Source organism: Cyprinodon tularosa, unplaced genomic scaffold (genome assembly GCF_016077235.1).
Source record: "Cyprinodon tularosa strain WSP-4 unplaced genomic scaffold, ASM1607723v1 ctg364, whole genome shotgun sequence".
Taxonomy (NCBI): domain Eukaryota; kingdom Metazoa; phylum Chordata; class Actinopteri; order Cyprinodontiformes; family Cyprinodontidae; genus Cyprinodon; species Cyprinodon tularosa.
Window position 1 is genome coordinate 89,564 of NW_024039079.1, and position 12,461 is coordinate 102,024.

Sequence of the window (12,461 nt, forward strand, 5' to 3'; positions counted from 1 at the left end):
TAAGGAGATGTCAATTGTTTTAACAGTAGTACTGAATAAAATCCCCATCTGTTGTATTGTTAACGTTGTGCAATCTCCTCTTAAATAGTCCAGCTGTAGCCTACGCAAACAAAACTCAAGCAACTTTCTCTCAGATTCACATTTTTAAATGAATGATGTGGAGGAAAATAAATAGGAAGCTTGATTTCTCTGAAGGTCTAATGAACAGCAAAGGATGCTCATGTTTTTAAAATGAGACACAAACACAACCACGTCCCCCATAAACATAAACAGGAAAGTTTAGTGGAGATGTCGGGAAAGCCAAAACTCTTCTTTCGGATGTTTAACAACAGCTTGAATTATGCTTCACTCATTAACTCATTATGGGGTCTGCTATGTGGTAACTGTGATTAGTAGCTCATTTCAGAGAACTTTGGAAATATGCATCTTTTCTTTCAGCATTCCTCCGTGCAGTTCGGATAAAACTGCACTAAAAGAGCACTTATCTCTGTCAACACATGGCTTGCATTTAGACTGCTTACTGAAAAATGTTTGCATAAACATGAATATGATTTATTTAGCCTCTTATGTAAAATCATTTGTAAATGACCTACAGATTTAAAGGTTTGAACTATATTTTTCTTTTTGGCCTGAAAATATTTTTCATGTTTTTTCAATTTCTTCCTATCCCCCTAGACGAATTCACAGATGAAGAGGAGGTGCAGTCCTTCGGCTATAAACGGTTCGGTAAGCATTGGGTGCCTCATTCATTTCCAGCTTTTCCTTTTAGGTTTATTCCACTGATACATTGGACATATTATTCCATTTTATGGTTGTAGTATTTTGCTTGGAGTAGAAACCAACCACATTAATCCCTGAGGTCAAACAGAAACCAAAATTTCCCAGAAATAACCTCTTTTTTTTTTTTCTTTGTTGTTATTTTTTTTCTTGTATAACACTGCAGTGTACAGTAAAAATGCAAACCCCAGGTGTTCCTGAGCAGCTGCTGACTTTGCACTGTTTTCACAAAATCAGAGCAGTCAGTCAGCAACCTCGCCATATATATATATATATATATATATATATATATATATATATATATATATATATATATATATATATATATATATAAAAGGGTCTGTTGAAATCTGACTGTGTTTAGCTGACGATTAATCAGAAGTCTTCCAACATATTTTTTGTGTCCTGACTGGTGGATATCCAAGATCGTGAACTTATACAACTCCTTCTCCATTACCTCTTTTTGAAACATGGTGCGTTTAGTTCAGGATAATGTATTAGTTGGCCCTGAAGTCCAATGCAAATGTCAAGTCATTGTATTTCAGTTTGTGTGGTTTACAAGGTGTTTTAGTGCTCCTTTGTGTGTTGCTTAAGCATTAGGCCCCATATGTCAAGAGGTGTGAATACAGCAGGAGTTCACAGACTACATGTCATCACGTTCAGTTTACACACGTCTTGCTTGCTTGACATCTGTGTATGTTGATGCTGCTCTTTAATAAGGAAATAGTTTGGATTTTCTCAATCCTAAGCAAAACATTTCTGTTGTTATGTACATCTGCGTGTCACTAAAACAGAATTAATGCCCACGTTTATTTATTGAAAGCATATGTACTTTTTGTGCAGCGGTTTCATTTTTGGTTACTAAACAGCTGTGCGCAATCAGCTTCGAGGTTAAAAGATCCTTTCACAAAAAGTTTTTTAAGTATCTGTTAATGAATACAGTCTTACAAACTTTTCAGAGACTTTATTATGTGTTAATTCATTCTGCTGAGCATAAATACTGCGGAGAAATACTATACCTTGTAGACATACACAGACCCTTTAAACTTATTTCAACCATAAAACTAAATATAGTATATTAAATTGATATATCATTGAACAATATCTAGCATTTCACACTTTGAAATTGCAAAGGAAATTTAATATGATTTTGAAAAAACTAATTTACAGCACTAAATCTTTGCACAGCTAGAGACCAACATTTTGCCTGTCCTCTTTTGCAAAATAGATCAAGCTCAGTAAAATGTAATGGAGAACTTCTGGGAACACATGTTTTTAGTCTTCCAAAAGTCTCTCCTTAAGATTTAGGTTTGGAATTTGACAGGAATTCTAATACATAAATGCATACATGTCCTTCCTCCTGCTGTAGCTCTGATGGAAGTGATTGATTTGCTTGAAGATAAAACTAAGTTTCAGTCTGAAGTAAAAGGTTATTTTCCAGAATTGTCCAGCAGCTTCGCTCACCTTCCTTCTAAACAGCTGTCATGTTCTCAGTTAAAAAGATGGAATGGAACAGCATGATGCAGCACTCTTGTGAATGGATGGTCAATGTTCAGGGTTATGTACAGTATTAGTTTTCCTACTCTAAGCACTTTAATTTTAGCCTAAAAAAGTACAGTTTTAGATTGGAGCCCCTTCCTTACACATGTCCATTATATCTTTTTTTACATGACTTGTGGCAAACTTTTAAGTGATCTTTCTCACAACTATGGCTTTTCTGAGCCATTACAATCTAAAGGCCAAATTATAACAGTGCCGACTAGTAATACGGTCAACAGATTCATTCACCTGAGCTGTGAATGTCCCACATAAACCCCACAGTTAAACTTAGTGCACTCCTTGCCCAAGTTCCTTGTAATCTCTTTTAAATTTACAGATCATGAACGGTGTTCAATGAGGGTTAGATTCAGGATCTTGGCCTGTGCTTTAAATTTCACCATGTTTTCCCTGTTCTATGTGCTGTGCTGTGTTCCTTGGCCTTCATGATGCCGTTTGTTTGATTGATTGATTGATTGATTGATTGATTGATTGATTGATTGATTGATTGATTGATTGATTGACTTTATTGATCCCACGGTGGAGAAATTCACTTGTCACATCGGCTCAACAGTAAAACGAAGGTGCCAAAAGGAGGAAAAGGTGATTGGGGGATATATACAGTATATAAGTGCGACCACACACACACAGACACACACACATACACATACATATAATATATATATATATATATATATATATATATATATATATATATATATATATATATATATATATATATATATCTCGACATACAGACAGCTGTATGTAGACTAAGATCTAAAAAAAAAATTGCATACAGATGCACACCACACTTTCCTAATTGCTTAAAAAGAAAGGCTTCAGTCACAAAGTTATCCCTTAAAAAGGGACAGGAAAAAGAAAAACCTTCAAGTTTATATTTTCCTCTTTAATTAAAAAAACCTTCTGGCTCTTGCTCATAGTTTCCCGCTCTGAACTGAATCGTTTCATTGACAGAAAAAAAAGGGAAACGTAATTTTCAAAACATGTAAACTAGTCTTTTAACATGTCTGCCACACATACTTGTATACTGACAGAGAACCCTGGCCACTCTGTCCTTCGTGTGTTTTCAGCAGAAATAAAATGCATAACTCATTCTGGCATCTGCTTTCCACAGAGTTTATTTTTCCACTGCGAATCCAAACCTGAGATACTGCTGATTTGCTTCCTGTCTGTACTGGTAGTTTATTTAATGAAACCGGTAAGGTGGCGTTTGCAGCTGTCAGGAAGAGAGATGAAATCTTTAATTCTTCAAAAAGATTCTACTACCTTTTATAAGCATATCTGTATAGTAATTGCTTTGATATCATTAAGATTTTTTTTTACTTTCTACTTTTACACGATTCAGCAGAGAAACATTTGTCAGCACTTTAATTCGGGCAGAGAAGTTACATTCCATGCCTGACTTATTTTTGGGAGCAAAACAGCAAGTGGCTTTAATTTAGAGGGGCTTTATTATGAGAAATGTTTTCAGAATGCCTCTCTTTTACTTATGACCCTGCTCACTTTTTGCTCTGGTATTCTAATGAAAGATTATCCTTGTGTTTTTAATAAAAAACTGCTTGGGAGGAAAAACCTGAAAGAAGAGAGAGCAGAATACATTAAAGCATTGTACAGATTTTGAAAAACTCAACAATAGAAAGAGGCATAAATAAATGCCAGACAAGGTTAATATATCAGTATCCTGCAGTGAGAAAATTCAAAGTATGTGTCAAGCATTTTAACTAAGATTGAGGGCAGATTTAGTTTGGGCCGGGGTCAACTATCTAGAACCTTTGGCTCAATTATTACCAGATTAAGTCATGAATTTTCTTCCTGTCAGGAGGTCTGAAAAATGATAAAGTGGTTCAGTTTGGAGTTGCTTTGTTCCAAATACTGAATAAAAATGTTCTTCTGTTTTCTCTCTTCTACCATCAGCTCCAGTATATCTTGGTAATATTTCCTTTAGATGCCATTGGCAGCAGTGTAGGCTATGAATCATTTGATCAAACATGAGTCCACATCTAAGAACCTGTCAGAAGAAACTCATATATTATTGTGGGTATAAAGTGTTAGAATTGTATTGGTAAAAATAGCAGTGAGATTTGAGAACTTGAACATTTAGAGCAGACATAGGCTTCTGTAGGATTCTTGAAGTATAATAACCTAGTGCTGCACTTTTATAGTTTTCCGTGAACAAAAACAAAAGTAAAAAAAATCTGATTTGCACCTCCTGGGGCTAAAATATGTCCTTTTAGTTGGAGAGTGAACAAAAAATGCAAAAAATACAAATGTTATGGCAAACTTGCTTTTTTGTTCACAATGAAATTTGTATCTCCAACCTGATAAATAACAGGAGGTTTACTGATGTGTTTGCATGCATGTGAGTTCTTATTTAAGATTCAGCATCTTTTACTTGTCTCAATCTATAAACTAGTAAATAAAAATCTTTGCATCACTTAAAATTCCTTTACACCTGTATTCTAAATCCTCCTCTCTGCCTCTACATTGTAATGGTGTAAATACATTAGCCCATAATCTAAACCGCTCAATATTTCTATTGTTTTGCCATAGAATGTTGCTGGCAGGGAGTAAGGGTGTGCAGGTAGAGCAGAACAAGCAACGGAATTTCATTTTAATGAAGTTGGGCACCCCTAGCTTGGCTCTTAAATTGTTGTTTCTGTTAAGTATAGCCTAATTGCTAGTTTTGTGGTTGTCAGCCAACATATTGAAACTGACTTACCTCTTTGTGTTTTAGGGGGAAGGGAATTACTGTAAAAACAAATGGACTTATTTTCCAATTGCCAAACTTATTTTACTCTCTAACAAGTAAAATATTAAACTATGGAGTACCGGTAAGAGCAGTTTTTGGAAATGTTAACAAATTGTTACAGAGTTTATAAAAGAAAAGATAACAGTAGACAACTCAAGTGAATAATGTGAACAATCGCACCGAACCAAATTTAATGCTTGCCGGCATTAAGTTCAGATGAGCATGATGCACTTTAGGGGCCCGTCAAATAAAGTGTCTACAGATGCATCTGATAGTGGTGTTGCTCTTGTGTTCAGTGACAGAGTGGCTTTGCTATATTTGCTGTGAAAAGTTGGAAAAAATATATATATATTTTGAAGCGAGAAAATACACCTTAAACTGGTACAAACTGCAGGCACCAGAATAATAAAAACAAACATGTTTTATTGACAACTCAAGTTAATTTGTGCATTAATTTTGGTAGAGTGATCAAAGCGCTCACTTTTCTTTGTACATGACACAAAAGTATTCTCCTTGCCTATTATATAAACCTAGTAGAGTTTTACTAGGTTATGATTGTAGCACCAGCTGGCTAAGGTCAGGCTGCAAGGATTGGGAGATGACATCATGAGTCATCAAAAACTTTATTTTAAAATGAAAGACTGATAATGGAATAGGAACTAAAAAACATGAGAGAGGAATTAGGTTCAGAATGTTTGGATGCTTAGCTATAATAATAATAATAATAATAATTAGTTAATTTTGACCTCTGTGATGCAAACTTGTCTTCCTGAAATACTTCATTTTCATTTGTAACTTTACAATTTATATATAAATATTATACAACTATATAGTAAAATATTAGAATCCTAGAGATTATAATCTATGTTTTCATCTCCATCATGTCCTATCTAATGTACTCAGACTGTCTAGCTGGATTTTACATTAGCTTGCAGTGCATAATGTACAACTGTTAGAATGTAATACAATGAATTGTTCCTTTGGTATTTTGCACACACTGACCATGGCTATGGAATTTATTAGTAAACCATGTCTATAACATTATTTTATTGTACTGTAATGTGCAATCTATACATTTTGATAAACTAAAGTAAGTAGAACTTAGAATCAGAATAAACTTCAGTGTTTAAGTTTGATACATAAAAACAGAATCTTGTTATGGTTTCTGTCATTGCGAATTGATTTGATTATTGTTATCTTTTTTGTTTCTGCTCTTAAAGAGGCACTACAGAGTTTTCTAATAATGCTGCCACCTAGGGCCAAAACGCACAACTGCAGCAAACTTCTACTTGTTCTGGTAGCTCGCATTCGTACTTGGAAATAGGCTTATAGATGTAATGACACTGAACTACTGAGATGTCAGTCTGCTCATCAAACAATGTTTTAGTCATAAAGGGACAAAAAATGCTATTTTAAAGATTTCTGTCAATAAAAGAAAATACAAAATCTCTGTTTACTATCGTAAAAAAGTCTAAAAAACATATTTATGGTTATTTCTCAAGTTATCTTATAGCCGCTCTTCTTCTTTAGTTTCAGCTTCATGACAGTCCATGTTTTTTTGAGAGAAAATACTTCCACACAACTTTGTTTATTTTGTATCCATTTTCTTACACGCTTGTCCCGAGTGGGCTCACGAGGGGTGCTGGTGCCTATCTCCAGCAGTCAATGGGCGAGAGGCGGGGTCCACCCTGGACAGGCCGCCAGTCCATTGCAGGGCAACACAGACACACAGGACAAACAACCATTCATGCACAAACTCACACCTAAGGACAATTTAGAGAAGCCTAACAGTTGGACTGTGGGAGGAAGCCACAAATAAATATAAAAGACATCAAATAAAACCCGGAGAGAACCCACGCATGCTCAGTGAGAACATGTAAAATCCAAGCAGAAAGACCCCAGGCTGGGAATTGAACCCAGAACCTTTCTGCTGCAAGGCAGCAGTGCTACCCACTGCGCCACTGAGCAGCAGTTTATTTTGTAAGCAAGGTCAAATGTAGAAGCCCACTTTCAGGCAGTGAAAGACCAGTTGCTCTTCATCCAAAAATGGCTGTGTGAGAGATAATCCATAAACCTGATGAAAACTCCACTAACATGCAGTCAGAGCTCTGATTTAGGATTTGTGATGTAGCCTTCATGCAACCAGCTCAAGCCTAACTCAGGCACCACTTTGATACTGACAGGAATGTATGATTCACTAAATTACACTGGCTGATTGTTATTTTTTGCACGGTGTCAAACTTCAAGAGCAACTTTCTGAACTGCTTCAGCTTCCAACTTAACTACACAGTCAGCCCTTTTAACAGCGGCGCTGCAGATGTGGGATGGTGTTGACCTTTTGAATGAATGAAAAATGAATCCAGAGGTAAAATATGACGTGGGTGGATTTGCAGACTAGCTTCTGTGTATGTGAGTGGTTTTTATATATAGCTGCTGTTGCTTTGACTGGGATCAGTCTAACAGACCTCATAAATTTTTTTCACACCACTCCCTCCGTGGCTCACATGGGAGATCTTGGTCAATTTTAATGGCATGCTTTTAACCAGGCGTCATCTGATAGGGTGTCTTCTCCCACATAATAGATGTTTTTCAAGCTCTCTGTTCACAGCTGCCTTAGGCTTTCTTGCAAAAACAAAAGACACAATATTGAAACTGTCCAAGTTCATTTTTTTCCGAACAAGGTTCTGCATGGATTTCAGCGATACTGGATGATGACCTACTGACCTCAAAGAGGGTAGACATAAACTTCAATGCATCCTCTATTCAAAACAGAGAAAAAGTTCTGTTTAAAGAAATAAACATTTCTTTTCTTTAGTCATAATGCTGGTCCCACACCTGACTGCAGTGTATTTGTAATATTCAAAATTCCAGTTCACGTTCATCTATATCACTTTTCACTATACTATTTTCATAAGAACTCTTTTTCCTTTAGATGTCAACTGATTCTGTGTGAATGACATTTTAACTGCTATCCTTCATTTCTCCTTTTGGAGTGGCAGCTCTGTCATATGAAGCTGTGATGTTTTATTGCATTTTGTTTGAGATTACAACCTTAAGTCAGTACATAATTCCATACAATCCGATCCCTGGAAGCTATTAAGAGCTCTATGACCTGCTGACTTTCTGCCTCAGCATTTTGGTTTGCATTAGGGGTTTGCATATGGTGTCCATTTGAACACTTATTTTATCAGTGCCTTGCAAACGCCATACTCTGGTTGTGATATGGACGAAAGTAAAACAGGAAGTTGGACACTGTCTTCATTGCAGTCAGCATCTTTTTTCATCAAATAAAGCCAGACTTGGCTGTACGGTGGCTAATGCTTTGTGGTTTTAATGTCTCAGCTGGTCGATGACGTTTGTAAGCAATGGGGTTTGAGAAGGGAATGGCTTCAGCACCAACTGCTTTCACATCAGACCGAGCTAAGGTTGTTGCTCATTCAGTTTTGAAAATGCTTCCATGGTGGGCTGCACAGCCAGCAGCCACAACCACAAAGAAGACAGCTGCACAAATGGCTGCTGAGATTTAACTCCAGTGTTGTTCAACTTGGGCAAAGCAGTTTTGGACTAACATGAGTTCAATGAAGTATGTGAACCGAAGTGACAAAACATGTTTTGGTTTTATTTTTGATTTATTTTCATGATGTGGTGGTGGAGATAAAGTTAGTGGGACCCAGATAGTTTTTTTTTGAGAAACTTTATTCTGGGATTCATTATAAATATATTGTTTCCCAGAACAATATGGTTAAATTTGCAATCTTAATGGAAAAGTTGCCATACTGAATCTTTTTGTGCATATTGTTTAATCCTGTCACGGAGTTGAACAGACATCAGAACCATAACATGCCTGCTCAGTATACTTGGTAATGTTTAATAAGAATTTGATGACATACCCTGTATTGCCTGAGATGTCTGGCCACACAAATAACGATTTAAATGTTAAATAACTTCCAGGACTGCATGTGTACAGAGGCCCTGTCTTATGAAAGGTTTGGGTGTATAAAATATGTGTACTTGATAGCACAAGCAAAACTGATCTACTACTGTAACAAGGTCCAGACCAAATTGTGTGTCAGAAAATGAGCAGAACAGCAGGAGCTAACATTTGTCTTTATGACAAGGCTAAGAGGAGTTATGCTAAGGGAAATATATATCACTCACATAATTTGTCACATCTGAAAAAAATTGTGGCTTTATTTTGAAATATATAAAATGTGAAATAAATTATTATAGTTGGTTGAAGATAATCACAGCTTTTTTCTTAGTTTGCCTTATAACAAACTCTATTCGTTTCCCAACCATCTTATGCTTTCTTAAAAAGGCAATGTGCAATGTTTGTTTCTCCACCAAACAGAATTTTGAATATAGGCCGAAAGGTTTACTTTTGCTTTTCTCTGGTCATAGTCTTTGATTCCACTTGCTTTTACTTTTCCTCTATGGCTTTTAGCAAACTATAAATTGAACTTATAGATTTTAAACTATTATTTTCTTCTTTGCATTCTTTCATAAAGCTACATTTTGGAGTGTGCAAAGTTAATAGTCAGTTAGTTGGGTCTCCAAATCTCCTCTAAACTTACTATACTGTAGATATTTTGAATGCCCCTCTCCTTGCATTTTGATTGATGTTAAAGGAATAGTACACCCAAAACATGATTAGCCTTCATTTTCTACTCACCCCCATGCTGAACAACACTCTGGAGTACTTTTATGATATCTCAAATGCATCTGGAGATCTGGGAGGCTTCTTGCTGTCTGCTGACATTCAAATAATGGAGGTCTATGGTGACCGAGACAGAAAGGTCCATAAAAGTCCACAAAAAACGTGTCAATATTCCTCCATACTGCTCGTCCAATGTATTCCAAGTGTCCTGAGTGGGTAGCATCCAGAATTTACTCGAAACGAAGTCATTTAGAATGTTTTTAGAGCATAAACAGTAGTGTATAGGATTTCCTGAAAGCGCGCACATGCGCGATCACGACGCTACGGAAGCCGGCAGACCAAACCAGATGAAAGTGCGCATTCAGCTCGGCAAAGAACTCATGCTCTTCCTCAACACTGAAGTCCTCAGACATTTTTCTTTTGTTGTTTCTTTCTTTTCACAGGTAAACAGCACATTTCTTCTTCTACGCTTGCATTATTGACAGAGCAGACGCTGAATGCGCACTTTCATCTGGTTTGTCTGCCGGCTTCCGTAGCGTCATGAGCACGCATGTGCGCGCTTTCAGGAAATCCTATACACTACTGTTTATGCTCTAAAAACATTCTAAATGACTTCGTTTCGAGTAAATTCTGGATGCTACCCACTCAGGACACTTGGAATACATTGGACGAGCAGTATGGAGGAATATTGACATGTTTTTTGTTGACTTTTATGGACCTTTCTGTCTCGGTCACCATAGACCTCCATTATTTGAATGTCAGCAGACAGCAAGAAGCCTCCCAGATCTCCAGATGCATTTGAGATATCAAAAAAGTACTCCAGAGTGTTGTTCAGCATGGGGGTGAGTAGAAAATGAAGGCTAATCATGTTTTGGGTGTACTATTCCTTTAAGGTAGGATTTCAGTTGGTCCATTTTCTCTCCATTTTTTTCGTCAATGGACTGCAAAGTGCTTTTTGATGTGTCTAAAATGCTGTGTGGTGTTTTCCAACAAAATTCAGCTTTAAGATGCTTTACAACCTTATTCACCAATGTTCCTTTTTATTTATTTGTCTCCATGTTAGTTCACCAACATTCTTTAACAAACCTGGGAGCCTTTTAACTCACAGCTGCAATAATAAGATGCATTTACACACAAGTCGATTTTGTTTACTACTTAGATGACATTTAAAGGAGTTATAACCTTGTATTTCTACATATGCAACCTTCTGTAATTGTCTTTAATTTAAAGCTTTGTACATTTTTAAGAGAAAAAAATTGAATAAATGGAGCTTACCCTTTTGATCCTTCTTTCCTTTCTCGCAAGGGTCATGTAAGAGTTTAACTTATGTGTTTGCACATTCATATGCATGTAGCTTAGCACGATAATCAATTTGCATTGCTTCCATCGTTTCCTGATCTCTTACACAATAGGTAAAGCAAATGACACAAGTAGCAACATTTATGGACTAGCTGCAGGTAGTGCTGTTATCCTCAATGACGACAAAATTATTTCGTTGACGCTCCTTTTTTTCATGACAATAACAAAAAGTGACGAGCTAAACATGGATCTTTGATGAATAAAACATGACTAGTCATAGGTTTGAGTTTTCGTCAACGAGACGAGACTAAATAGGAATTAGCGAGTGGTCTGTAAGACAGGTTAAGATAAGGTGACCAGATTTCTGAAATCAAATCTGGGGACATTTCTTGCTCGTGGATAAAAATCAATACATCTTATCGAGAGGAAATTAGGAAACGGGGACAGTAATGGTTTCATATATTTTTACATATTTATTAATATTTAAACAACAAAAATCAAGTGTAAAAGCCAGGAATGTGCCTTTCCAAATGTTTAGTGTATCCTAAGATTAATAACATGAATAGTGTTATTAGTAGAAAACTAGAACTGTGTCTTTGGGTTGGGGCAAAGTGGTGGGGGTGGGAGCGGAGGGGTCAAGGGTCATTAGTAGGGGTGTAAATCACATCCATCATGGCGATTCGATTCAGTATCGATTTCCTGACCCAACGATTCGATTATTTTCGATACTTAAGAATACACCGCGATTCGATTCGATTCGATTCGATTCGATTAATCGATTAATCGGTTAATTTTTTTTTTATTATTATTATTTTTTTTTTTTTACACCTTACAGGCTAAACAAAGTTTCAAGTTTGAAATAAATCAATGAAAGCTGTAATATCGTTATGCATTTTCTTTAGAAACAACAGCAAATAACAGAAGTAGAAAAGCTGCATCAAAAAATACTGTAAAAATACTGCACAATATCAGTGTAATGAGTTCAATGCAATACCTCGGCTCCAGAGAAACTGTCCAACATATTTTTTTAGAATTTAATAAATATACTCAGGAAAGAGAGATGTTGTGTAGAGAGTTAGACAGGAATAAAAGTAAACTAGATATAAGGGAATTGTTTCAAAGGTCATCTGGGGATGTAGTTTTTGGTAGTATTTTTAATTTTCTAAGAAGAACGGGTATTTTAGGGAGAATATAATAGTTTGTCTGGTCCATACTCCATTCTGGAAGGTGGCGGTAATGCACCTATAAGTTGTTTGCCAACCGCCATTAAAAAAAAGAAGAAGAAGAAGGCTCCAGAGTGTTGACGTCACCGACCCCTTGAGAGACGCTCCGCTGCTCCTCTCCCAGATTGTAGCTGACAGCAAACAGTGCACCAGACAGGAGGGCGGCTTGTTTTGTTTTTATGACCGAAATTGCGGA

The 12,461-nt window shown here is 36.4% G+C and overlaps 1 protein-coding gene across 1 annotated transcript in view; it reads left to right on the forward strand.

The window, feature by feature from the left end:
- The window catches only part of LOC119790462 (collectin-12-like), a 74,814-nt gene that overhangs the window by 5,055 nt on the left and 57,298 nt on the right, over positions 1-12,461 (forward strand). The window contains exon 2 of the mRNA XM_038295991.1: positions 676-726. Within this exon, the coding sequence (XP_038151919.1) occupies positions 676-726 (51 nt within the window). The remainder of the gene's footprint in view (positions 1-675; positions 727-12,461) is intronic.